The following is a 27,943-nucleotide window of genomic DNA, read 5'->3' on the forward strand; positions in this document are numbered from 1 at the left end:
AAAAGAGATAAAAATGCTCTTACTGGGGAGCAGCACACTGACGTGTATACTTTACTACATCCTGCAGTCGGAGTTTGGGTGGTTTTCTTTTCTCCTCGGTCACTTAAGCGAGAACACCGACTAACTGTGACCTCTAGCGGCCGCACGCCGCGCCGTAGGAGGGAAGCTGCTGAAGCCCTTCTGGGGGGGGGGGGCACCGTGGGCATTTATCCCAACCTCTGTCCAAGTGTTTTATAGACAGAGGCCAAACAGCGATAAAATAATAGTGCTTAATCGCATTCTCCTTTAAAACAAGCGGCTCTACGGAATCACACGGCCATCCACGTCTTGTAAGGCATCCTGCGAACCTCAGCTGGGGGAGTAACATGGCAGCAGCAGCAAAGGCTGCCAAGAGAAATCCCTGAATCTGGAGCAGGAAAAGAGCGGGGGTGGCGGAGCACTGCCCTAACCTGGGTGTCCTGTTACAGGCGGAGCCCCTGGGCCACAAAACCTCTGGGATCAGTGGGGAGAAGAGGCACTCACCTGCCCTCTGTCCTGGCAGCACGCCGGCACCTGGAGGCATCGCCCCGAGGGGGAGAGCTCCGGGAGATGCTCCAGGTGGTGGCGAGCATAAAAAAAGGCTCAGCCCTGAAAGCCGGACTGTTAGGGTACCAGAGAGGGAGAGAGGCGAGAGTGGTGGAAGAGAGGAGCTCCCTGTGCGTGCTGCAGACCCCTGAAATCCAAGCTCTGGAGGGCGGCCCGGATAGTGCCAGCTGGTGCCCGATGTAAGCCGCGGCGGGGCGTCGGAAAGCCGGCGGGGGGCTGGAGCGGGGCAGGGGGTGCCTGCTGCGCCTTTCAACTCTGCCCGCACGGCAAGGGAGGAGGAGGAGGAGGAGGAGCGCCGCCTCCTCTTCCTCTCCCTCTTCCTCCTCCTCCTCCAGATGTGCGCGGGGCCGCGGGACGCGCTCCCGGCGGCAGCCCCGCTGCCCCGGCTGGGGTCAGTCCTCCGCGGGAGGCGGCAGCGCCGCTCCGCATCCCCCTGCCCGGGCACCGCCGGCGGCCAACTTCGCCGGGGAGACCCGCCGGGGGGAGAGCCGCCTCCATCCCTCCCTCCCTCCCCGGTGCCGGCGGCGCCTCTCCCGCCCCCCCGGCTCTCCTCCCTCCATCCCTCCATCCCTCCCTCCTTCCCTCCATCCCTCCCTCGTTCCCTCCCCGCCCGCCCCGTCGCCGAGCGGGAGCCGCCAGCGGTGCGAGCGGAGCCGGAGCCGGGGCAGCCGCTGCCGCCCCCCGCCTCTCCCGGCCCGGCCCCTGCCCCTCTTCCTCCTCCTCCTCTTCCTCCTCCTCCTCCGTCCCGCCCAAGCCATGAACTTTGGCCGCGGCCCCCCGGTGGTGTTGAACGTCGGGGGCACCCGGTACTCCTTCTCCCGGGAGGTGCTGAAGGATTTCCCGCTGCGGCGGGTGAGCCGCCTGCACGGCTGCCTGTCGGAGCAGGACGTGCTGGAGGTGTGCGACGACTACGACCGGGAGCGGAACGAGTATTTCTTCGACCGGCACTCGGAGGCTTTCGGCTTCATCATGCTCTACGTGCGGCACGGCCACCTGCGCTTCGTGCCGCACATGTGCGAGCTCTCCTTCTACAACGAGCTGCTCTACTGGGGGCTGGAGGGCTCCCACCTCGACTACTGCTGCCAGCGCCGCCTCGACGACCGCCTGGCCGAGTCGCGGCCCTATTACTGCCCCGAGGAGCCGGCGGGGGACGCGGGCGGCGACCCCCGGGCCAAGGGGCGGCGGGCGGCGGGGGGCGAGGGCGGCAAGTGGCTGGAGAGGATGCGGAGGACTTTCGAGGAGCCCACGTCTTCCCTGGCCGCCCAGGTCCTGGCCACCGTCTCCATCCTCTTCGTCATCGTGTCCATGGTGGTGCTGTGCGCCAGCACCCTGCCCGAGTGGCGGGCGCCGGAGAACCGCAGCGTGGAGGAGCAGAGCAGGTACACAGCAGAGTCAGTGAGGGAGCCCTCAGGGTAGGAGGATCCTTTATTTTCCCGCTGTCCGCCCCCTCCCAGTGTGTCCCGTCCGCTGTGTCCCGCCGCTCGTCGCGATGCTCTGGAGGTCTCGGGGGGTCGGGGCCGCGCCGCTTCCCCGCCTGCACCCCCTGAACCCCGAAATCTGCCCGGGGACGGGGAATAGGGGGGCTCGGGGGACCCGGAGCGGAGCCGGAGCGATCGGGACGCGGCTCCCGCTCCTCCAAGGGCGCCGGCCCCTCTTGTCTCAGCACTGCCGTGCCCCCTTTGGAGGCACGGGGGGCTCCTCACCCACGTAGGGAGGCTCCCACGCCCAGGAAATCATGATAGACCCCCTCTTCGTGAGGGAGATTAAAAAAAAAAAAAAAAGGAAAATAAAGCCCTGAAAGAAAGCAGCTCCCTTCGCTTTTACTTGGGGAAGAGCACGCTGTGTGCGTTCGCAAAGGAGCACACCCTGTGTTAGGGAGCTGATCTGGGAACACCTCGCATGGGGCGGCAGCCGGACCCCATTCCTCTGCCACTCAGCTCCTCTGTATAGAGGCACCGGAGATGATCAGCCTGAGCATTAAGCTCCTGCAGATGCATCACACAGTGCCCCAGGGTATGAACATATAGCAGATGTGTACATTTCCTTTAGACAAAACGCATGTAAAGACACTAACATTGTGAAACAGCTGCAGCAACGAGGGCAGGGGTGTATAAGGCTCAGTCCTGGTGTTACACCAGTCAGAGCGAGGCCTTTTTTTTTTTTTTTTTTTAATCATCTTTGTGACCTCACCTCAGGGTTACATCGATGCGACTCTGCTGACTTCAATACCATTGCTCTCCATCTTCCGTTCTCTAGAGAACAGGATCAGGACCATTCCAGTAAGACTTCTCTCGTAAATAAGATTCAGATACAGATCTTATAAAAGTAAACATTTCTCATGTTTTCCACCTTCTCCATTAGTTTAAAACAAATACAGTATTCAACAAAAGTTTTCAGCTTCTACTCTGCTAAGGGGGTCCTACAGTGAAATTGCAGCCTAGTCATTATGAAGTTACCATCCTTTACCGTAGAGTTAATTGGAATGTGATATATTATATCTTAGTAGCCAAATTAATTCCTTGGAAAGTATTTTCATAGTTTCCATTAACTTAATGGAAAGTGCACCTGTATTTCTGTTTGTAGCCAAGCCAAAGCATTAATCATATGAACAAAAAGAAAGCAGATACAGACTGAGAAGCTGTTGATTCCTGCCTACATGCAGATATGTCAAAAGTTCCTCTTACAGGTTCTTCCAGTTAAAAAACCTTAATCTTTGCTGTTACTTCAAAGAGGGGATGCTCTGAGTGATCTCTGCTTAAGGCAGCAAGCTGCTTAGACACCCCCCAATACATAGCTGAAAATATACACAACAGCAATGATAGCATAAATGACTTTGGTCATATCTTTGATCGCATCTTTATGATGTGTAAGTTAACAATTTTTCACTTACTGGGAGTTGCAGATGAACAAGGCAGATGACATGTAATTTTTCTTTCATAGTGCCTTCATCTTCAAAAACCTGTGTAGATATACACATGATTTTACTCCTCTGGGTGACTAAACTGTGTACCAAGCATTTGAAGGATAAGGTCCTAAGTATTTGTGGGACAGTGTGTAGCCAAGCACTTGTCAGGGCACTGAAGGCTACTTTTAAAAAAGAAAGGACCCTGTCAGTGACAGGGTGAGTTGTTTTTTTTTAGGACCAGCTGCAGCAGTCTATGGAATTGCAATTAAAAAAAGAAAAAAGGGGGGGGTTATAAATAAAAGTTGCTGTTGAACAGTTTCTAACCCTTTTCTTGCAAAAATCTTGTTGCAGATGAGCACTAAATACAGGCTGGCTCATTTTGCGTGTGTCTTCACCCATGTGCTATCACTGCAAATGTGAATCAATAGCTATTTAATGGTGAACACACTGAAAACAGATACAAACGTGTTCCTCTCTGTCCACAGCTTGTCACCTGCTGAGGTGGCCTTGTTCTCTTACGGGAGCTACTCCTTTCTTTATTGTGTATGCAGCGTCATGACTAAAAAGCCTGCAATATCTGGAAAAAAGGAGTGAGCTACGATTAATTTTGAGCGATCCAGTTAAGTTACAACTACTTACACTTGCCAAAGGATTTGTGTACTCTGGCGATGCCATCCATCCTAAGTGAGAGTGCTTGTAAACACCTGGCTGCTAGTTCCTGATCTATCTAAAAGCCTGAAGCCAAATCCTGGCTTTTGTTTATTAAGCAAGGTATCTCATTAAAATAAAGTTCTATCTAACATGATAATACAACAGTATTTTTCTCAAGAGAAGTTGTGATATTACTGCTGTAAGCAAGTAGGTTTTGACATACAGCACTATAATTACTAGTACAAAGACTACATTATCGTAAAAACATATTTTGAAAACTTTTAAAAATGAAAAGTGAATGGGCTTATCTAGAACTCCTTAGAATGAAGACTTTGGGTGTAACCAACTATTAGATCAGTATGAGCCAGTGCTTAGAAGAGATGAGAATTACCTCTGGAAATTAAGCAACCCTAAAATCTCTCTGGTATTTTCAGTCTCTCATAGGCTTACCAATAAAAAAACAACTGTCCTTTCCTCAATGTTATGTTACTTACAGTTTGGAAAGGTGCCACACGGGTAACTTCTGTGGCTGAGCTGCAGTAACCACCCCCAGAACCACTCAGGGCAGCTGTAGTGAAAACAGCTCTACTGGGGTGTCTCCACCTTATCTGGACATCATTTCTAGAGGCGAGGTGGTAACTAACTCCTTATAATTTACAAAATCAGCCTCTTTAATGAGGTTTGTGATAAGGTTACTACTGCTGCCAATTAATACCAGCTGAGTTTATTATTTCTTTTTGTTATTATTACAGAAACACCTCTTCACCAGAAGAATTGAGTCCACCCAGCTTTTCCCATATCTTTCTCAGAAATCCTTATGTTGTTATAACTTTTCATTATGACCATGCTGTCAAAAGGTGAACAGCGCATGGCTGTTTCTGATCCTTTGCAGTAATCCCCTTCAGAGGGCAACAGAAAACTCTACGGCTTTTTAAGGAGAGGGATGAAGAATCTGACCTCTGAATTTCACAGATCTCAGGGACACTGATAATATAATTCCCTGACTTGCAGAGGGATTGCCTTCCCCAGGTCCATGCTTAGGACGAGGAAGGAGTTATTGAAATTTTCTTGCATTTTATGATTTTGCTCTCTTCCCTGTCTTGGCATGTTTCACTTACCAGAGCTAAAGATTTGCATCAGATTTGCACAGTTTAGGAGCAGACAGCAGGGACACCTGTCTCCCCTTCTGTTGCTTCTGGCAATTTCAAGTCATCTTTGCTCTCTTCTGATCAATGCCAACAGATGCATGCTGTGAGTCTCTGGTCAGGGACTCATCCATTAACTGATCATAAGCATAATCTTTTGGGGAGAGTTTAAGCTTGTAATAAGAAGTCATTTGAAGCTGCTTGACTTAAAGCCAGTATAGTTCTATCTACCCATCTTTAAACTATTTTTCTAAATTAAATATGAATAGTTAGCACAAGAAGAGACTGTTGCCCCTTTTTTACTTACAGAATCATGATTAAATTTGTACTGAAATAATCCCTCAGTTGTAAAGCATGTATGATTGCCGTGCTGTTAAGCGAAAGCAAATAAACACAGTAACTTCTCCAAACAGCATTTCTCAACAGATGCTAGTGGGCTTTTTTCATCTCTGCAAAACATCAGCTTAAGAAGTTGCATTTGAAATGCACAAAAATCATTATTATTTCAGAACACCCAAATGTTCATGCCCAACACCCATTCATAAAAATAAGACATTCTTTCTTGCGTAAGATCCAGCCTGAACACCATATTTTTGCCTAAGTTCTAAAAGTAGGCTGAAAGTCATGCATGGAACTACAGACCCAATTTAAAAACACAGATGTGGATTCTTCTAACAAATTTAACAGAGTTTTGAAAAATAAAGATAACACAAAGAACAGACATGCATCACTTCCTGGCTACAGGGGAACCTCAACAACCTCACCAGGGCTAGGTGCTACTCCTGTGAGCAAAGTATACAGAAAAGATGCTGAGGAGACCAGGGCTGGGATGTTCAACTCCAGGTGTTCCCTGAGAGCTGTGGAGCATTGGCCCCTCTCTTTCCCAGGGTAGTACTGGTCATTACACCCCCACCCCCCAGGAGGCATGCACCGGCATTTAATGCATCGGGAAATATTATTGCTATCAAAACAGGGACATAAAGGAAAAACACCAGCAAGGTTTTTAATGCAGTGAAACTAGCTGTTCTGTTGCCCTTGCTCTGCAGTTTGTAGCGAGGCAGAAATCCTGTTGATTTCAAAAGGATTAAAAAAGACCTTTTGCTGAAATGGCTTGGAGTCTTCCTGAGCAGGAATTTGATCATTCTCACTACTGCTTGGACATTTTTCAGGCTTAATGTATCTTACATGGCTTTAGCAACAATTTATCAAATCAGTGCTGACAGACCTTGATCCTGTCATATACTGTCTTTAACCGTATCATCTGTTTTCCTCGTGTGTCCTGTTGATATGTATGTTTTATTTACAAGTTTAATCAGTAATAGTGCCACTAATGAATATTTTGGGGAGATTTCAACTGACTCACCAGTGGATATTAAAAGTATACAAGTTAGCATGCTGGGCCAAAGTGTAATGCTAAGTTGAAATACTTTATGATGTTTCCAATGTGATTTTTTTTAGCATAATAAAATAGTCTTGTTAGTGCATGAAAAAATTTTCAAGCAGTTTAACTCAGTGTACATAAAATAGCCTATTCTGAAAAGTTGTTATCAGATGGAACAGAAAATTAAACAGTAACTGAATTACAGTAGAAATGAGGCTCACAAAGGCTTTATTTTCAGTTATGGACAAAACACTCATTAAAGAAATCTTGAAAACCTGTTAAGTACCAAGAGACTTACAATTTCAGGAAAAAAAACCACCACTCTTTCATGTACTTAGGTCTAGGCCAATGGGCAGTAAGTTTGAGCAGAAATAACCCATAACTTATTAAAAACTAGGACTTAATATTCTCCAATTATTCCAATTTTATGGGGAATCTTTAAGGAAACACTTAATAGACTTGTTTTTAATTTCCCAGCTCCTTCTTGAATACCAGCTATTTTAAAACTGAACAGATAAAAAAAAACAACAAACCAGAATAGGTACTACCTTTTACCAAATAAAGCTCATGATTTAATTATATAGCTACAGATGCTTAAAGAGCATATTATTTCATGAACAGGCAGTCTGTCATGTGAATATGCAGCAAATATTTTAAGAATTGATTGCAGAAGATACAGTTACTTTAGTCTTCCAAGTGAATGCATTTTAGTTGGCCTTAAAAAAAACTTAATTTAGTATGAAGTAAAGGACTTAATTTTGGTTTTCTTATTAAATGTTATTTCTCCATTCACAAGGATATAACTTAGTTACAAAGATAAGTCACTGTAAGGGAGAGGGAGACTTAATCTGAAAGTAGAAACATAGTATGTAGCACTCCAGCTTTCACAACAGGCCAGAGGTTTCTAGTTGTGCTCACCTAAGCACTCACACACTTAGGTGATTCATCAGGACTGCTGAAACCTATCTACAAAAGCAAAAAGAGTGACACGAGAGGAGGAACAACACGTTTCACTAGTGGCTAAGTAGTAGGAAAGACCCTTCTTCATCATCTCCCTAGCCAGGTTGTGTAATTGCTGAGAAAGAACGACAGATAAAAAAATGGAGACATTGAAGTGCAATATGTTGTCAAGTGGCAGCAATACATCTCCACTATCTTGATCTTGCTTTGTCATTTTTGCATCAAGTACTGTTTCTTAGCTGTCTTGTAGTCTGTTCTACAACAAAAGACTCTCCAGTCCTCCCTATTGAAGTATAATTGATTTACAGTTTCTCTTGTGCTAAGGACCAACAGAGTAAAACAACAGATTGATCACATTTCATCTAACATGGATTTTTACTTGCACAACTACTCCCCAAAGTTATACCAGACCTCTGAATCAATATTGATTCATAAAGATAACTTCTACGATATCACAACTATTAGGACCTAGCTTCCTCAAAGCTTGACTCAGAGATAACCCGCCTAATTTGTGATAAAATCAAGAAATTACGCCTTCAATGTTATAGAGGCATCAGGAAATACCAATTGAAACAGCTTTAAATTGTAAAATTAAGAATTGCTTTTTCATGTAAATGCTCAACGTCATAGGTCATAGGCATAACTACCAGACAAATCTCATAAGATGTAATGGAATGGAGTTTGTCAGAATTGTAGAATATTCCTGGCTGCAAATTTATTTCCAGATGCATTTTTTTTCTTTTAACAATTATGAGTTCTCAAATAGCCAACTTTAAGGACATTCAGCTTTTTTCAGTGTGTCCATTACCACGATCTTGCTGTCTGGCTACTTTTACTAGAGAAACTCTTATATATTTCCTTGTCATGTATATTAAAATGGTTGAAGTGAATTTACCCACTAACATTTTTTTCTTGATTTTTCAACATGAAGGAATGATAATCCATTCATATGAACACTTGCATACATTCAGTACAAGATTTGTTTAGATGACATTATGACCTGAATTTTCTTTTACCAAACAAATTGGCATGACAGTTCCCACTGCCGTTATTAACAGAAACACGAATATCTTCAAAAGCTTAATTTTTAAGAGAACACTTAATTCTTCAGAAGAAGCTATTTTTAAAATTCAGAGGTCTTTACAACAGAAGTTGCAACCATGAACAAGTATTTTATAAGCCCTTTATTACGAAAGGCCTCTTGCTTACAGGACTTTCATTGTTATTCATGAATCATGAATAACAAGGTCATAGCAAGGTCTGATTTTATGTAACTACTTCCCTGAGTAGTTAATTCATGTCCATTTAAATTTTCTGTGTCTGGAATTATGGCGTAACTTACGACTTTATGTCGACTGACTATTACTGTTGCCTCTACTATTTCACATAAAACTAAAGTGAATGAATGAATAAAATGAAATTAATAAATAAAATTTTAGCGTATGACGCTTTTATGAGAGTTGGTTTATAGAGTCTAGTAGTATAATTACAGGAGTTACAGAAGACTTTGTTCTTCTAGCAGGCCACTGTTTTAAAAACAACAACAGATTTCAGAAATGGTAACAAAAAAAGAAAACGTGTTAGGGAAACAAAATTTTATGTTTCAAATGACAGATTATTACTTACAAATCACTACTGTTTCTGTAGACAATACCTTGTTAGGATCCCTGCAGTAGAAAGAAAAATCTCTGGTTTCATCTAGCATTTTCAATCTCCAATTTCATCTCACTTTGCTTTCAGACCTGTTGGTAGAGATGGCACTGGTAAGTGGCTTTTTCTTTACACAGAAAGTTATTGAAAAAAGATAAGCAAACAAAGGAAAGAGGGAAATATTAGCTCCCATTCCCTCCCACGTTAAATAAGTGAGTGTAGTCTGAAATCTTAAGAAAAGGGTTATTTTGATACCCATTTCTACCTTCTAGTGGTTTCAGGCTGAGAATGTTCTCCAGTCTCACGTGCTGCACTGGGATTTTAAAACATTCAGAAATATAATGAAATCACCCTCCAGGACAGCAATGCTTTCTTTAATCAGGGCTGCTATTTGTATTTGGCAAGAAGATGATCTTGCCTATAGCTTTGCTTACTTTGACATTTTACTGTGACACAGTTTAGGGGGAGTTACATTTAAAAGAAAAGAAAAACTTCAGTAATGCCAAGCCTAGCAGTAAATGGAAGGACACAAGCTTATTACTTTGGTACTATGTGTACCCAACTGTGAAGAACAAAATATCACCTGTATTTAGTGTCGATATTATAAAGTTTTGAATACAGTTCTAGGTTAGCCTCTGTTTAGGATGCAAATAAGACCGGTTTCAACTGGTTCTTGAAGAGCCAATTTGCATGAATTATCTGATGCAAAAGCTGATTTCCACCTACTCCATCTTCACTTTCATTTCAGTTTAGCAATCTGGTTCAACACATTGCCAGTTCACTGATCCACAGTCCTTGGCATTCGTAAGTGGATCAGTTCTCACAGATTTTAAACAAAAACAAACAAAGTATTCTAGATTATGTTACGCACTGGCACTCCATCATTTCCTGCAGTGTTCCAGATTTTGTAGGCATATGCATCCAGTATTAGGACTAGAATCTGTAATTCACAGAAAGTGATCAGTGACGGGGTTCTTAGCACAGATCAGTTTAAACTCTGCACTAGATCCTAAGGTTAGTTGCTGAAATCTGGTGTTACATGCTCAGAATAAGAATAGCGTGGCTTTCTGTTTGTCGCTTGTGAAGGACTCAATGTCAATTTGGTAATGTCCATGAAAAAACAAACCGGCACTAAAGCCTTTCCTCAGAACATAAATACTGTACTTTGTTTCTTTTGACAGGATAATTGAAGCTATCTGCATAGGCTGGTTCACTGCAGAGTGCATTGTGAGGTTCATCGTTTCAAAAAACAAGTGTGAGTTTGTCAGAAGACCTCTCAACATCATTGATTTACTGGCAATTACTCCTTACTACATCTCTGTTCTAATGACAGTTTTCACAGGGGAAAACTCGCAGCTTCAGAGGGCTGGAGTCACCTTGAGGGTCTTAAGAATGATGAGGATTTTTTGGGTGATTAAACTGGCTCGTCATTTCATTGGCCTTCAAACACTTGGTTTGACTCTGAAGCGTTGTTACAGAGAGATGGTGATGCTCCTTGTCTTTATCTGTGTTGCTATGGCAATTTTCAGTGCACTTTCCCAGCTTCTTGAAAATGGGCTGGACTTGGGAACAAAGAATAAGGATTATGCCAGCATCCCTGCTGCTTGTTGGTGGGTGATCATCTCTATGACCACGGTTGGTTATGGTGACATGTGTCCCATCACTGTACCAGGAAGGATTCTCGGAGGAATTTGCGTGGTTAGTGGCATCGTTTTACTAGCCTTGCCAATCACCTTCATTTATCATAGCTTCGTGCAGTGTTACCATGAGCTCAAGTTCCGGTCTGCTCGGTACAGTAGAAGCCTCTCAGCTGAGTTCTTAAATTGACCAAACTTGAGTTCCGTTGTGGTTACTTGCTAAGCTTTGCCTTAGGAGAAGATGGCGGAAAGTCTCTTCATGTGTCCTCCTTGACTGGATGGTCCTATGGAACAACATTCTCGCCAGCCTGGAGAAAGCCCATCACCATTCAGACAGGAAGGATAACCACCTGCCTTGGGCACCTTGCAAGGAGAGAGAGTGATGTTTCAAATTTGAGAGAACAACACAAGAGGATTCAGAAGTCCTCCACCAGACCAGTTTGGTCTTCAGTTTGCCTTTCCACATAAAAGCAGAACAAAAAATATGTTTAACATTGAGATTCGTCATTCCCATAATTACATCCTATATCATTCAAAGCAATGTGTAGCAGAAGATTTTCAAAGATTACAAAATCTAAATGCTCTGTAGAGGCATCATAGTTTCTTGCCTGAAGTATCTCCACTTCTAACCCAGATAACCAAACTAGATACTTGAAGGAGAATTGCTGCTACTTTTGAGCTTCACAACACAGTACAGCTGGTTCTGTGACTTAGAAAAGATGAAGAATATAGGCCAGTAGGGAAAAAAATCTTGAGGTCTGATTCTGATCTTTGATGAAACACACAAATTTTCCATAAAAAAACAGTGGAGTCAGTGTCTTTGCTCTGAATTTATAATGGAATAACTAAAGAGTACATATACCTTTGAACGTTGTAGCAAGGACTTCCTTAACCACAGTTACTTTCTTCTCTGGAACCAAATCTTTAATAGAAGCGTGATACTTTATAAAGGTCAGCATAAAAATTCGGGCATCGATAAATATATTTTCTGGTAGCTTACTGGGGGAGCTATCCAAATTTTACATACACTCGGTTCAACTCCATCCACCTGAAGTTATATATTCATAAACATACTTTTTGCCCATTTAAACGAACATATATATCATAGTGAAAGTCTTCTAAGACCAATTATAAGATTCCATCACTTGAAACAGTCTGGAGAAAGCACTGGAAAACAAGAGTAGCTGCTCCCTGTCAGATGAGACTCATCATCATCTTGAAATTCAGCAATCCTTACAGAAGCATACATTTTACTTTCATAGAAGTTTTAAAAACAACTGTAAAAAGCCCAAAAGAGATCAAAGAAAGTAAAATATAGAAGTGTAAGTTGCGCTTGGCAAAAGGGTATATTCTCCAATGTAACTAGAAAATTAAAATGAATCAAGTTAGGTTCTGAAATATTGTTCACTACATTTCTTGTGTAGTACTGCTAAATAGCCTTGTTCAGTATAATTCTGAAAAGCTGCTATGTAGAACTGTGCAGTTGGATACTAAAACATATTTAGGTACAGCTTTACAAATTTGGGTACCAATAAACATCATTATTAACCTGGAAGTTCAGAGTCATCGGCATAGTTGAATTTGATGTGCTTGCCTGAAAATAATGCGTTTACTATTACTGTGCTGTAAAAGCATCTTTTATATATGTATTTGTTAACAGCTCTAGAAATAAAATGAGTACCACCTAGAAAACACATCTCTGGAACTGCTCACTCAAATAGAAATGCCACGTTGGTCAATGACCAGTAAGTTGAAGGCTCTACCATGAAAAGAGCACTCAAGACTTGAAAAACTCATTTAGCATTTTAAGTGGTCTTAGTCTTAAGTAGTCTTAAGGAATTACATTGCAAATACAATTTTTCTGAAGACCTGAAAAGAACTTTAGTAGCCTCCTCACGGACGAGCTTGACAATTCCTTCAGTAGTTTTTAAAGAACATATTATTAAGTAATGTTACAGACATACCTCTGTTTCTTGCCACTGACGTTTTGGTGTTCAGCTCTAACTTCCCTATACTGCTATATTTATGCCTTTTGTATTGAAATTATGTAGTTCAGGAACGTGCTCTTGCATCCACAGAGAGGTAAATATCAGCAAAAAGTTCTGTCTTAGGTGAGATTCACAGCTGATGTTAGCTAGGTAAGTAGCAACTTCAGAGACACTTAGATGTTTTACACCAGCGGAGATGCTGGCTCTGTATTCCTGCATGTGTACCTATATATATCCTGCATATATTATACATTATTGTCAGTTGAAATGTTTTCTCCTCCTTACAAAAAAATTCCTTCTTGACAAAATTGAAATTTCAGACTTCAATCCAAACAGAGCTGATTGAAGAAAATGACATTTTCATCTTCTAATGAAAAGTTTATTTTGACAGTATCAGAAAAAAAAAACTTTTCAAGGAGAAAACCTTTATTTTTTATACATTTCTCCACTTTTTTTCCATTAAAAATGAAAAAAAACCCCACGTAATAACTTTGCCCTACAGATTTTCATATGCTGTTTTCCAAGTATTAATGCTTGGGAAAAAATACCAATAAAACTCCTTAAAATTTACTTTGCCTTTTGTCCTTGTATTGTATTTAACCAAACCAATGGTCTGGGGTAGAACCCTCCTCCCACAAAACACCACATCCTCAGGATGACAATAGTTTGAAATCAGCACACAACACGAATGTACTTTGAAGGACGTTGCAATCTTGATTTCAAGACAAAATAAAATGCATTTCAGCACTACGTGTAAATCTAACTTTTTGTACAAAGGAAAGAATACAAACTAATGCACATAACTTCTGAATACCAGTTTGCATCACGAATCATTTTGTATAAGCAATTAAGGATGGGAAGTTTTCAAAGATGAACAGATCCAGGCTATATCTGGTACACAAACAAAATGATCCTTTATGATCGTTTTCCAGCTAAAGAATCCCTTCCCCAGTGTAAAAAGATTATCTACTGAAAATAATTGTGTAACAGAAAACGTCTGTGGAGATTATATACTTTTTTAAAACAGTTTATGTTCATTTTTTGTATGGCAAAATGTGGACAGAATAACCTTTATGTATTTTTGAGTTACAATAAAATATTATTTTGAAACTGCTCTCTTTATAAGCCCACTAAGGAGAGATACTGTCGTGTTTTTGTTTTTTTTTTTTTAATTATTATTATTTTTTGCTGTTGTATTATGGTTATCAGTATGTAGCCTTTAGTTTCCTTAGAAACCAAGTTGAAGTAACGTGATCTCAATGGTAACTTTAAAACAGAATTTTATAGTAAATAAATAGGGTACATGTTACATTTTCAATGGTCAATTTTCTGTGGTCTAGAATAAGAGTATCTTTAAACAGGTGATGCTTTTACTGAAAGTGTACTTGAGACCACGTTTTATGCAGACATTGGGTGCAGAGCTTTCTTTCCAAATTACAGCATTTCAAAGCCAAATGAGGACAAAGTGGCTCATTTCTAATAATTGCCCGTTTGAAGCCAACACAGTAAAAATATTTCATGGATAGTACCTCTTTCATTATTTGAAACATTTACAGTTGGAACGAATTAGATAAAATACAAATATAATAAAACTAGGCATAAATAAAGAGAACTTACATAATTGTGACCCAGCCTGTTTGTCTAAAGCTAAACCCATGCCAATGAATTTTGAACTGTCATTAAACACCTTGATGACAGCAAAGGTTAATCACACTTACATACTAGGTTCGATCCTTAGGACTGACCTACTGGGAACTGTATATTGGCTGCAGTCCTTCAAGGTGCTCAGTGCCACTTAAAAACATTTGATCATTACTGAAATCGCTGTAATTGAAAGGTGCCCACAATATATCTTCCTTCTACAGTTCCACATAAAGCACCATTCCCAGAATAACAAAGAATGGAAGAACGTAATTTCCTTTGATGTAAGGTTATAAAGTGATACTGTTTTTAGGAACACCTTCAAAAAAACAAACAAACAAAACAAACAAAAAAAAAAACAATTAATCAACTGGTGATTTTAAAGTTTTACTAGCCCAGGGATCAGCCATTTAAATATGTGATATTCATTCTTACTGTACAGTGGTTGATCCTGGTGTACATAGAGCAAGCTTGATGAAGATAAAAATCCTGTATACCCACCTTGATACCCACATATTTAAGGGAAAAGGTACAGGGTTTTAACATTATATACGAAATTTGGTCCCCGTAGAGGAATCAGTTTTCAGCTTTTTTAGTGTTCAACCCTGATGTTTCTGAAATAAAACTCGTCCTTACAGAATCAAGTCACTTGGTCTCTTCCCCTCTGTGTAGTGCCCACAAAATCGTACAAGTCCTAAATGCCTGCCAGAAGCAGCGATGCACATGCAGCAGCCACTGAATTCAGTAGTCACAGCAGCGAGTCTCCTGCGAACTGGCAAGATGAACAAGGACTGCTCTGCTCTGAATTTTCTCCCAGATAAGAGTTTCAGGATAAAACTCCCAATTAAAATTTTGGCCTTCTGATGTACCTTGACTTTTTTAGTATTATCCTTCCAAATATGCTTCTGAGATGTTTGACGGAAAACAACCTTAGCTCTGCACAGCAAAAAAAGAAAAAGATTATGTTGCTCTATTTAAAAAAAAAAAAATCGCTGATTTTAAAAAAGGAAATTCTTCAGAAAACATTTTCTGTTATTTGTTTGTAAAAGCAAACATACACATCAGTATATGTGACGCTAGTTCCTGCTAGGTAAAACAGATCCCTGTTTATAATAAGGAGTCTTCCTTAAGTGAAAAAGGCAAAAAAAAAGTCTTCTGGTTTTGCTAGATCTACAGTTGTTTATGTCAGCTCATGATTTGCCCCAGCACATGTGGAAGAAACAACATAACACCTGTTCTATAGTGGAAAGCTAATATCTTGTATGGCTTGTGAAGCACAACACCAAGTAGGGAATATCTTTTATAGATGATGTAATAGGTTAAGCATCAAGAAGGCTGCCCAGGGAGCAAGCACAACTGACAAGTACAAATATGCTTGACAAGAAATTTTAAGAGCCGCAGAGGAACCTTTGGTAAAATTAATAAAATATGGATGTTTGCAACTACACATTTTTGACTCCTTTATTCTTTACAGGCTCAAAGGTTTATAATTTTGTAGAACATTAATTTTATATATTGTTTGCTTCTCTGTAAAGAAAAATATATACTATCATTTGGAAAGGTAATGAGGGTTTTCTTGATGTGAATACAGAATTCGACGCGTAAAATCACAAAATAAAACTTACTGGGTTTGTTGATTATTTCATATACTAGGGGTCAAGACAAACATGCTCAATTGCGTAAAATGCGTTCTTTTCAACAAGTGAATTCTGTGGCTATTCATATTGGTATTGTACCTCAGAAAAAACTTTTTTCCTTTAGCAATTTTTGGCTACTGAGAAGTTTGCCATTTAGGACATAGGAGCCTTACTCGACAGAACTTCTGAATATTTAGTCCACAAGTCACCCTGAGATAATAAACAAACCTACACAGCGTTATTCTTCTCAACAACAGCAATTGATTACCTACAGTAATTATAGGCAACAGAACTGTCAAACAAAATTAAAAAGCAGCCATGTAGCACATGCATTATTCCTTGAGGATTACTTAGAAGAACAAATCTAGGAAAAATGATTGAATTTGGCTTCAAGTTCACAGAAATGAATCTATATTTATAGTTCTGGAGTTTCAAAGCAACCAGAAGTTTCACCAGTGCAGGACTTGCATTATTATGGGTCTGCCTAGGAGCTAAAAGGACGGAACAAACAGGCAAGATGCCCTCTGCTGATTTGTTAAGTGCAGCCATTACAGAGGTACTTCCAAAAATAAACACAACTAATGTTCTTTAGAGAAAAGTTTGAATATTTTAAGAGATCTGTGAATTACCAACTATTCCAGCACCAACCCACTGCATTATTATGGAATGACCGACTTTTCATTTAGAGCATTTTTACTTCTCGTTTTACTTATTTTTTTTTAAATTAAATTGATCATGTTTTATAAGTGTTTTGCTAAAAGAACTTCTGAAATATTTTGGAAGCAGAAGTTCTTTTTTTGATGTTTTATCACATTATTTTACAGATATTCTCAGCACTTGCACCTCCTATCAATCTGAGATGCAACTGTAAATACACAGAACGCCAAAAGACAAATAAATTCTTGCTGTCTCAGGGAGCATTTTATACACTTGTTGCCATAAGAATTTTTAAAAGATAGTAAAGAGATTCAATAAAATCTAGGAAATCAGAAAATTCAAAAATGGCATTCTTTCTCTTGTATCCTAAAAATCCCTGACTTTGTTTTTCTATTTCTTTTCAGTGCTATTTTACCAATATTGAAGTAGCAGCTAGGAGCTATAATGAGGATCAACCAGGCTTCCGTTTCCCTAAGTACTCTACAGTCGTAGATCAAAATTACAATGCTGCTCTCCAAAAACATATAATCCAAGACTGAAACACAACTCAAAATATGTATACAGACAAAACTGCAAGCAAGCAACACAGCTTTTCTCTGTAGCATGAGTATTGCTAACTTGTTGAGTCTGGTGTACTTTTAAGTCCTAAGTGCTCAAATGTAATTCCTCCTCCCTGCCCTCCATTTTAGAGTTGGTCACACAGGATGCAGCATTTAGAAGACAATCTTCCCGACATTGCTAAAGGCCTTGTCATCTGTACTGGCTATATATACCAAGATAGCACAGCCTCTAACCGTGGCTTTTGTTGCTAGGGTTTAATATTTGAACCGGATGTCAGCTGAGTCATTTGATGGGAAGCTATGAACAAATGAAACTGGGGCCATTTATTAAAATAGCATCCTGAATCCTTGATGCTGCCTAGATAGGAGCTCTATTGTATAGATGCTAAGTAAGTGTAAAAGAGAAACATTGCCAACAGTGTATTTTCTAAGTACAGTCATGCATAGGTCCACTGAAAAGAAAAGCATCAGCAACAAAATTACTTCAGTAAAACATACATTCAAATCTAAATGCATGGATTCCTGCCAGAGAGTCTTACTCTCTTTTCTTCTTCTTTTTCCTTTCAGTGCAGTGTCTTTAGGCTGTGCCTGTTGACTCCTTTGGTACAAACTGAGCTTACAGGTCACAGTAGCTTTTAATCTCCATTGCCTCACGAGACTTAAAAATCAGATATATGTATAGAGGAAAAAAAATAAAGGGAGAAGTGCAACCAGCTCAGAATTAAAGCTAGCAAGACAAATTTTGCTTTGTTTTAGAAAATCTGCTTGTCAACTGGATTATGGAAGACAAAGGCTTGGATGTAAGTGCCAGATTACCCTCAGCAAGAGCAGCAGGAACTGTGAAGCTCATCTGCTTCCCTCTGTATAGCAGACTCCATCTTCAGCATCTCTACCCTCCTTGTTTTCTTAGACCTTCTCTTTCTCCTTTTGCCTGATCGTCACTCAAGGAGCATTAAGGTTAAACATTAACATCCAGTGACTGAGCCTGCTGTTACCTTTGCCTTCTCTTCATATAGACTGTCCCAATCACATTTGAAATGCAGTTCAATTCCAGATTAGATAGCTGAGAGCAAATATCCATACATTTCTCTGTGTCAGTGTAGGATAAAAAGCTCTCTCCTCCCCCACAATAAATGTCACGTATAATGGGAAGAAACAGTCATGCAAAGCAAAGTTTCTACAAAGCAATATGAAATCGCCTAAATCATCCATATCTCATCCTTCATCTACAACCATAACCAGGCACCTCGCATCCTGCAGCCCATCCAAACCCGCTCACACCTCTGCAGGAAAGCTCACCTGTGAGCATTTGGCCACCTACTCGTGTGTTGTGCCTGCCAACGTCAGACCTGGCAGCCCAGAAGGAGTTGCCAGTGGCATGTCAGAGCTGCCAATTTGTAGTTACTCCTTTAGTTTTTGGTTGATTACTCTAAATTGTTGTTTCTACCAAGCAAACTGGCCAAGCTTGGACAAGGTACTTCTGCTGGCTGGTCCCTTTCCACCAGCATGCAACCGAGTAATGCTAACTGCAACTGACAGCCTCAGAAACTGGTAGCCTTTCACTCTGACGTTAAAGATCCCCGTCTAGGATCCAGAAGAGGAATCATTGCTTTTATGTTCCCTGCTTTGGTGATTTATCACTATTTAGAGGCCAGGATTGCCATGCAAACTGAAAGAACATCACAGAGAGCAGATGGAAGACTAATTAATGAAAAAGGGAGATGGAGTAGAGGGGTAGGGAGAGGTTAAAAATAGTTACTCCAACAATGCAAAAAGCTCTGGGACAGCAATGAAGTCTTTTCTAAAACCAACTCACCAAAATTAAGAACAGACAATGCAGATAACTCCCAGACACTAAACACAATAGGGCTTCACTGTGCTTTTCTGCCCTGTTCCCCATCACTGCTGCTGTCCTGCCACGCCGTCCCTGAAAATCCATCTCTGTTTTCTTCCTTTGCTAGATTTTTTCATCCAACTCCCGTTCTCTTTGGTTCTTACCCTTTTCATAGCCACCCCATTTTCTTTCTGCCACCAGCTGCACTGGCAGGCCTCTGTGCCAGCACCAAATACTTCTGAAATGGTGGTACCAGCCCCCTTCTGCCCATCCTGCCCATTCTTCTCTGCCCTACTGTCATTGCTGTAGGTACATACATCAAGTGCCCTACTCTTCAAGGAACTGTGTTAAAAAGCAATTCCCCAGTCCATTCATCCCTAGTAGGCCTAACCCAATGGATACCTTCCTACTTTGCTACAGAGAAACACTTTCACCTGTATCTTTGGGTTACACACTGACAACTTGTATTGACAACATTTGTGATTTACTATTTCCCTTTAAACATCTTCCAGAAGTGTCTGTCTACAGAAGCAGCCTGTCAGAACAGGAGAACAGAAGAGAATCTGGCATCATCTCATCCCATTCAGCAGTCATCTCCCTTTCTACTGAGCACTAATGATGACCAAAAACCCACATGGCATCTGCAGTAAAGGATGCAACTCAAAATACAAACAAAAACAAACAAAGGGCTTTGACTTTGTCCAGAGAAGGGCTACGAAGCTGGTGAAGGGCCTGGAACACAAGTCCTGTGAGGAGCAGCTGAGGGAACTGAGGGTGTTTGGTCTGGAGAAGAGGAGGCTCAGGGGAGACCTCATTGCTCTCTACAACTACCTGAAAGGAACCTGTGGGGAGCTGGGGGTCGGCCTCTTCTCACAGATAACTAGTGATAGAACTAGAGAGAATGGCCTCAAGTTGCACCAGGGGAGGTTTAGGTTGGAAATGAGGAGACATTTCTTCTCAGAAAGAGCAGTCAGGTGTTGGGACGGGTTGCCCAGGCCGGTGGTGGAGTCACCATCCCTGGGGGTGTTCAAGGAAAGGTTGGACGTGGTGCTTAGGGACATGGTTTAGTGGGTGACATTGGTAGTAGGGTGATGGTTGGACCAGATGATCCTGGAGGTCTTTTCCAACCTTAATGATTCTATGACTTAAAGGCTCAGAAAGGTCACATCATCCCTTTTGAGATGTGAATTTCCATGGAAATGTGGCATCTCAGGTATCTCAGAGTCCCTACCCAGCTTATAATTATGATAGCTGATAGACTAAACACAAGCTTTTGCTGCTTGTACAGGCTAAAGCTGTGGTCAGCATGGTATCAGCCAACTCCTCGCACTCCAGGCTAATGGTAACATACACAGCAGCAAATACTGCTGTGGTCAGCTCCAGAACTTGGGCTCCCAAGCAACATCTTTATCAATTTTCTCCTGCTAATTTAAAACACGGTATGCTACAAATACTTATGACTTTGCTTTTAAAAAGAGAATGAAACAAATGCTCAGCTGAAGCACCTTCAACTCTCTTGGAGACCATAGCAAGGAGACAAACACTATGGAACTGGATTAGGCATTTTCACTGTTCAAAGAAGACTCACAGTCTGAAATAAAAGGCATTCAGCCTGCATGTTACGGTTCAGAGGAAAAACAGGGTAAGTCCATCGCAGAAACATGCAGTTATTTACTAGTAGACATAAATAAACCATAAATTCTCTGCTGGTTCTTGTATTTCCTCTTCATCCATCAAAAAGGCAAATCATATTTCACCATTTCATTTTTTTTGTAACCAGCTTTAAGAAATGTTTAAGCTTTAGGGCTGCAATCACCCAAAAAGGAACATAAGTGAATATACACGAGTATTTTTCCAAAGTTCAAATTGCTTTATGTGCGAAGCAGTCATCTCTTAGATTACACTGAATATATATGGGACCTTAAATAAAGACTTTTTAATAGCATTTGGAGAAAGGTTCCCTTGTCTCTACCCATAAAACTTTTCTGTAAGGCAAACAAGTAGATCTCACTCCCAATTCATTTCTCCCTGAAGCACTATAAACATGATGCTATAATATAATAACATAGCGAAAGCAAAGAAAGAAAGCAAGAGATTGGAGTAACTTGGTTCCCATTATTTTAGTGTAATCTCCACATTACAAGGCAAGTGTTTAGCCAGTGTTAAGAGGCTTGAGTGCTAATAGGCTCAAATTAGAGCAATCTGATATTGTCTGTTTGGTTGCAACTGGACCTGGGACTAGCAAATTACTGGGGTCAAAGCAGCACCCCCAACAATTTTGAGGACACATAGAAGTTTCCTTTCTGCCTTTGAACAGCAAGCAACAGGATCTGTAGTCAGAAGGACACAGGGAATCCTTTACGAAGTCATCACCACATCAGCTCCACACTGCAAACATCTAAAATGAGAACTACATTGGGGAGGGGAAACAATCAAGAATACATATAATAAAAAGCAAATAAAATCGTGGTGCCAAATCTCAGTTTCTGTACTTCCTCATCTTTTCAGCTCCGGCAGGCTGCAGAACAGGACATGGCACAATTACCAGAACATGTCTGCACTACCAATGCTTCTACTAGCTCTGGTATTCCTTGGCAAAATGGAACTCAGATTTTCCCACTACAAAAGCCCAGACTCCTATATATTGAGACAAACGAAACTCTCCATTAGCACTTGGCTTCACAGAACCCATGCAAGACAAGGCAGCCAGAGATGGCACAGCGAAATTTACTGTGAGAAACCTTTAGGAGAGAGGACGTTGCCAGTAGACGAGTTTTCAACAAAAACATTGACTTAGATGTTGTGCGGTAGTAACTGAATCCCACTGCTTCCAGGCATGTACATGCACCTGCTCTTACACGGGTGATCTCTTGCTCAGGAAAAATGAAGAGATGCAAAGCACTGTGCAAAGAAATCTAATCCAACCATAGACTTTGTAAGGCTGTATATACTCTGCCAAAGAAAAGTTCCTGCACAATGCAGGGGCAGATATTGCAGGCAGCATTTACTTGTTGGGCTCCCTATTTCCACAATTGTCCAGCTCTCTAACATGTGCAAGGACTGGGCTCAGGATCGCTTCCTTTTGGCTTTCCCTGACATTGTTCGAGTCACTCAAGCACTCTTCAGTCCTCTTGTCTGCAGAGCCGATACTGTGCTTCCCTCTTCCCCTTACTCCGAACTTTCTCAGTGCTCTGCCACACTGTTACAAAATCTTCCACACTTCTTCCTCCCATGCAGGGAAATGCTATGTTAAGGGTTCCTTCATCTGCTCGGACACCCAGTTTTACCCTGTCCCTATTCGCATGACAGTAAGAAAGCACAGATTATTTTAAAAGGTAAAAATATTTTAATACAGCAAGACAAGGGGGGAAAGCATCTAAAAACCTGCAAGACTTCCCGAAACAGATGAGAGTTACACTATCATATGAAGAGACTACACTGGAATAGCTACCTGCTTACAGTATGTCAGTGAAGCTACAGGATGCTGCAGGGAAGATAATAAGCAGAGTGAAAAAGGTATCACAGTGTAATGGTTCCTGCTGCTGGAAGAATACGGTCCTTAAAAATACATGTTGTCAAAACTATCCACTGTTTTCAGTGCAGGAGACACTGATCACATGGCAGCAATCTATTCTTATTATGTTACTTCTGATGTACTAAATGATTCACAATAACAAGAATATTTTCTATGAGAAAGATTACTCTAGTAATCAGACAGTTGACATTAGCATTACTAAATTTAAGTGTGCCTTTTTTTTCTCCCCTCTTCTAAATCAGCCAAACAAAAATCCATTAGAGTACAGCCTGCTAACAAATAATCCAGGCAAAGCTGGGCCTTGTCAGTGAGTATACCAAGAGTTTGGCTAGCTCTCAGCTGCTTTATCCGATGGCAGTACCTGGAAGAGTGTCTTAGAGGCAGCATCGGTCAACATGATTCTAGGCAGGCATCTGGATCTAGAAAGTCCATCTTCATATCCCATCTTCCACAGTTTAGCAGGTTATGGCCACTGTGGGAAGCAGTGCAGACAACTGGAGCGATGCACACAATGAAAGAGTTGACACCGACACCACACACGTTTCAGGTGGAGTTATTTCAGACTAGCTCTAGGCTAGTCACTGTTGGGAAATGGCACATTAAGGCCAAACATTTCAGAACATTTTACAAGATATGCAGCTAAAATCGTAAGAACATCGTACAAGATAATATAACTAAAATCATAAGGACAAGTAAATTTTGAGTGGGTGCTGGACCACAAAAGTGAAAGACATGGGTATTCAAGTCAAGCCATCGGGTATAAATTGCCCTGTGCATTTCCAAGGCAATCATATTGATCTGTTAATACTGAGAAACAGTCCACAAGATCTTTCCTCAGCCTGACTCCACACTACTGCTTATCTGCCTCACACTATATAAAATGAACAGAGCATCTCCTCTAACGTACACGCTGAGGAGGGTGTTTTTTTGTTATTGTTATTTTGTTTATTAATAAATCTTCTTGCCTTATTCAGGGAAGATTGTTACAATACTGCACTAAGGATGTAGTTGTCTCTGGAGTCCGGTCTTTGCAGATCTGCATATGAAAAGGCTGGCAAGAAGAAATGAAATACAAGGACAATGCATCATCTTCCCAGTATCCACAACAAATCTGAGAAAAACAAATTTTTGCTGTGGACTGCTGACTACTTGGGAATAAACACTCATACCCTAGAGAAGGAGAAAGAAAAGATGAAGGAAGAGTTCGGCAAAAGTGTGAAAACATAAAACCTTGCAAACAAATTTTACCTCTAGATGTCCAGAGCTGACTTTACTTGGGAACCTATTTCATTACCGTGTAATGTTTAAAAGAAAAGCCCAGGAAGACTAAGGAACTGCCACCCTGAGACTTCCCTTCCAGTAGTTGAGGAAAAAATGTGTCAGAGTAGAAAAACACACAGACAAGCTTTGAGCTTTGGTTGTCTTTATTAGAGTTGAAAGCAATGGGCAAAGGATGCAACCTTGTAGTACGGAATTTCCAAAGTGGTAAGTGTTGTAAGGCATAAAGATAGGGTGTGCGGATTTCAGGATTACTTTCTTCAAAGTAGAATATATAGGGCATTTAGGTAATTATTATTTTACTGATAGCCAACACTGGTGTCTCAATCAGATGAAAAGTTTACCTTCAATTCTGCAATTCAGATGATAAAGGGGAAAAAATGAAAGCAAAGACAACAAGGCTGGGAAATAGCAAAAGCAATATTTACTGTAGGTTCCTACAATGCTTTTCACATCTGGAAATGGGAGGACAAAAGAATACTTCACCACTAACCTGGAACAAGCCATTACTTTCATAATTTCCATTTGCTGTTAAACATGTAACACAACCACAGAACGGACTACTAAAAGCATCTTATTGCCTCAAAAGCATTATTCAAACATAAGACTTCACAAGAATTAGATCATCAAGTTTTCAATTCCTTAATTAACTTTTTCAGTTAAGTTCTGCCCAAGAACCTAGAAAGAATATTACACAGGTAAAACAAAAGGTAGATACCCCCAAATACAGTTCAACACCTTTAAAACGATTCCTGATCCCTAGCCACCCTACAGCAAACACAATCATTATCTCCAAAATTGCTGTTGCTGTTAAGCATTTCTCATATAGAAGTCTTACGTTAAGACAAAGAAGTACCAATGAAACAGAAGTGAAACAAGGAATTATTTTTAAATTCACAGAGAAGATATATGACCCTCTTTAACCCTATCTCCCTCAGAAGAAAAAAACAAACAAACAAACAAGGATTTTGTTATGAGAAAAAAACTGGTTAAATTTATATTTATATTGGAACTGCATGAATAGCTTTAAAATTAAAAGCTTTTTTTTTTTTAATATTAATTTTCAATATTATTAAGCCCATTGAAGAGAACTCTCAGTTGACAATAGTAGTCTATTTCCAAGAGTCACCTGTGCTGTATTCAAAACATACGGGTGATAAAGCACCAATAAATTCAGGTACAGTTTTTAGAGGCGACCAATACCTTGGATGATTATTCTGTGTTTAGACTTCATTTCTTTCAGTTGATAAAATGATTCAAACAACATGTTTACAATGTCACGGTCTCTTACATTAATAGAGCTTATGCTTGGAGATCATCATCTAGTTTGGGGGTTTGTATATATTATGTATATACACACACACAGACACACAAGGCAAATATTAAGCAGATCCAATCTAGTACTCTTAAAAATGAGTACTGCATAAACAAAACATAAGTGCGCACAGCAATTTCATGTTCTAAACCCACCCACACAGTTGTTCTCAGCAATTCAAGGACAGATCTGCATGGGCAGATTCACAGAGTTTGAGTTACAGACATCTGTGCTGAAATTATGATCAGCATATGAAGGTGTTGTTCATTAAGCAACTGAGTAAGGTCTTGTTTCTTTATTTATTTTACCCTCAAAGAGAAAATAAACACACAAAAATTTCAACAACAGCAACAACAAATGCAGAATAACTTCAAGGTACTCTGCTTCTTTCATTCACTCCCAGAAGCCTACTCACCTTGAAGCATAATCTTAAATTTGCATGTATGAAATCAGTTACCTTAAAAAAACCTTGGGGAAAAATAAATAAATAAATAAAATACTTGAGACTACAGTGTAGCTTGGACAGTATTGCCTTCAGCTGCTGCCAATACCACACAGCAGATGAAGGCATAAAAGCCCCAACAGTGCAGCTGTAGAGTTGCCAGTCTCCATGAATTATTTGTTTCAGTGTCTAAAAGTCAGAGCTCATCTTAAGGCTCGATGCAGGAAGTCTTCTCCTTCTGGGACACTTTGTTTACATGAGCTGTGCATGGTTTTATGGTCCACAGAGATACCCAATCCTTCTTTAACCCTGCTGGGGTGAGTGGCCTCATTTTACCTCCATTATTTCCCATTGCAGTTAAGTTTTCCAGTCTAATTACCCATTATGTCAGCAAGTCTGACAAGCAAAGCAGTCTTTGGCAAAAGTCTAGAGACTAAAGAAAAGTTGGACCAAGAGCCTAAAGCATAAACAAATGTCTTCATTTAAAAGGAAAGACAAAATTTATGTTATTCCAAGCTTTTTACTTTCCTTTTCATGGAACTTCTCCGTGCTCTTGTGTTAAGAGAACAACAGAAGCCTCATTTGTAACTAATTTTAATCATGTCATCCTCTCATGCATCTCTTTTGCAAGGCAAATAATCTTCTATTTTCTGAGCTAAAATAGAGAGACAGCACCTAGGTTTTGTTTCAACAGCCTACAGCAGCAAAATATCACAGCTTACTTATAAGCATTATAATCTAACTTGATTAACTGGAAAAAGATAAATTTATACATTTTCCATAGCTTCCTCAGAGCTCCTTTCCATGGCTTTCAGTCAATACTGAATGGCATTTCAAGAACTTGAGTCAAGAGCATCGACAGAGCAAGTGCTGGTTATACAATGGCATCATCCCCACGTGTGAGCTGCTGCAGCCTCCTCCAGGACTGTAGGATGCATTAATATCAGAACAAAATACAGAGGAGCAAGACATAAAACAACCTCGATAAAAGAGCTTGCCAGGCACACCTATTTCTTCATGTGAACATTGAAATAGCAGGACAGGGGGGCCGACAAAGCATCTACAGACACGTATGCCCATGGAAAGCTCCAGAGTAGTTACAGCATGAGCCAGCTCCCATGGATTTCAATGCATCGGGACTGTTACCATACAAACACAGCAAAAATTCCACTTTGAAAAGAATATGCATACCCTATCATCAGTGTGTTTTGCTCCATTACAGGGAGATTTACAGTCAAACACACCTTCTGGTTTAGTTTTCTCAGAATTAAGCAGAATCCTGGTCTGCAAAATCTTTTCCACCATACATTATGCAGCCCGTGTACCAGTTCGTTAATACCTCCTAGCCTTGAAAGCTACAGGGATTTCACAATTCTTCCTGTAACATTTACAAAATATTTTCATAAATTTCCTACTTACTGAGCAAATATGTCCTGGGAAGATGTTCCGACTCAGAATCGCGTATGGAGCACCCAGCTGGCTGGCTCTCTGGAGAGGATGGCGGAGACAGCGTCTGGAGCCTCATCACTGAGGAAACCTGCCCAGCCTGCAGGGCAGCAGGCACAGGTGGGACGTGGGCAGCAAGGGCCTGGCCTTGTGGGTAATAGCTCTGTGCCCACAGGATGCCCAGGGGCTTGGCTTTCCTCCTGACTGGGCCACCGGTGTGCTGGGCAGAGGGGGTGAATGCAGGGGGGCTCAGTGCTCTGTCCTGCTGCCGCCACACTCACGGCTCAGGAGCCAAGTAGTTGTTACAGGGCTGGGTAGAGAAATACTGTCTTTATATATGGCTGCTTTACTTTCTGAATCACCTCCTAGAAGCAGAGCTTTCCCCAGCTTATAAAGAAGGTGTATTTTAGTTGGGTTTCACTCTGTACACGAGCACAAACATTTTCACAGCAAACATCTCTGCAAAACCGCACATGGGACTCCCAACAGCCCATATAGCGCATACCACAGGTCAGTAATAACTGTCCTTCACTGCTGAATAAACTTTTCTATTCGTTTTCGGTAGTACCCCAGTACCCTAACAACCTACAGCTCGCGGGGAGCTCAGACCAGATAAGGGAGGCGAGCTCAGCACCTCCACCAGGGCTGCAGCCGAGGGCAGCCTCGAACCCGGCTCTCCAGCTTCGAACCCGGGTA

The 27,943-nt window shown here is 41.1% G+C and overlaps 1 protein-coding gene and 2 long non-coding RNA genes across 4 annotated transcripts; 1 reads left to right on the forward strand and 2 right to left on the reverse strand.

The window, feature by feature from the left end:
* KCNG3 (potassium voltage-gated channel modifier subfamily G member 3) lies at positions 1 to 14,034 on the forward strand. Of its 2 annotated transcripts, none has more exons than XM_040551305.1 (2): positions 1 to 1,997; positions 10,459 to 14,034. In XM_040551305.1, the coding sequence occupies exons 1-2, from the start codon at positions 1,342 to 1,344 to the stop codon at positions 11,102 to 11,104; spliced, it is 1,302 nt and encodes a 433-aa protein (XP_040407239.1). In that variant the 5' UTR covers positions 1 to 1,341; the 3' UTR covers positions 11,105 to 14,034. The 2 variants fall into 2 exon arrangements, with proteins under 2 accessions (XP_040407239.1, XP_040407240.1); XM_040551306.1 differs by having other exon boundaries at positions 1 to 1,964.
* Positions 1,959 to 4,355, reverse strand: LOC121067152. The gene is made up of 3 exons (XR_005818136.1): positions 3,476 to 4,355; positions 2,776 to 2,837; positions 1,959 to 2,334 (listed from the first exon to the last, which is right to left on the reverse strand). It is a non-coding gene; the product is annotated as an uncharacterized LOC121067152 (long non-coding RNA).
* Positions 6,977 to 27,921, reverse strand: LOC121067154. The gene is made up of 3 exons (XR_005818138.1): positions 27,221 to 27,921; positions 9,282 to 9,369; positions 6,977 to 7,633 (listed from the first exon to the last, which is right to left on the reverse strand). It is a non-coding gene; the product is annotated as an uncharacterized LOC121067154 (long non-coding RNA).
* Between the last annotated feature and the right edge of the window lie 22 nt (positions 27,922 to 27,943).

Source organism: Cygnus olor, chromosome 3 (genome assembly GCF_009769625.2).
Source record: "Cygnus olor isolate bCygOlo1 chromosome 3, bCygOlo1.pri.v2, whole genome shotgun sequence".
NCBI classification, from domain to species: Eukaryota; Metazoa; Chordata; class Aves; order Anseriformes; family Anatidae; genus Cygnus; species Cygnus olor.

What these genes read in the sequence shown, in the direction of transcription:
- KCNG3 (XM_040551305.1), top strand. Translation starts at nt 1,342, where the DNA reads ATGAACTTTGGCCGCGGCCCCCCGGTGGTGTTGAACGTCGGGGGCACC. An exon ending in TCAGTGAGGGAGCCCTCAGG is followed by an intron (nt 1,998 to 10,458) that starts GTAGGAGGATCC and finishes TTCTTTTGACAG; the next exon opens with GATAATTGAAGCTATCTGCA.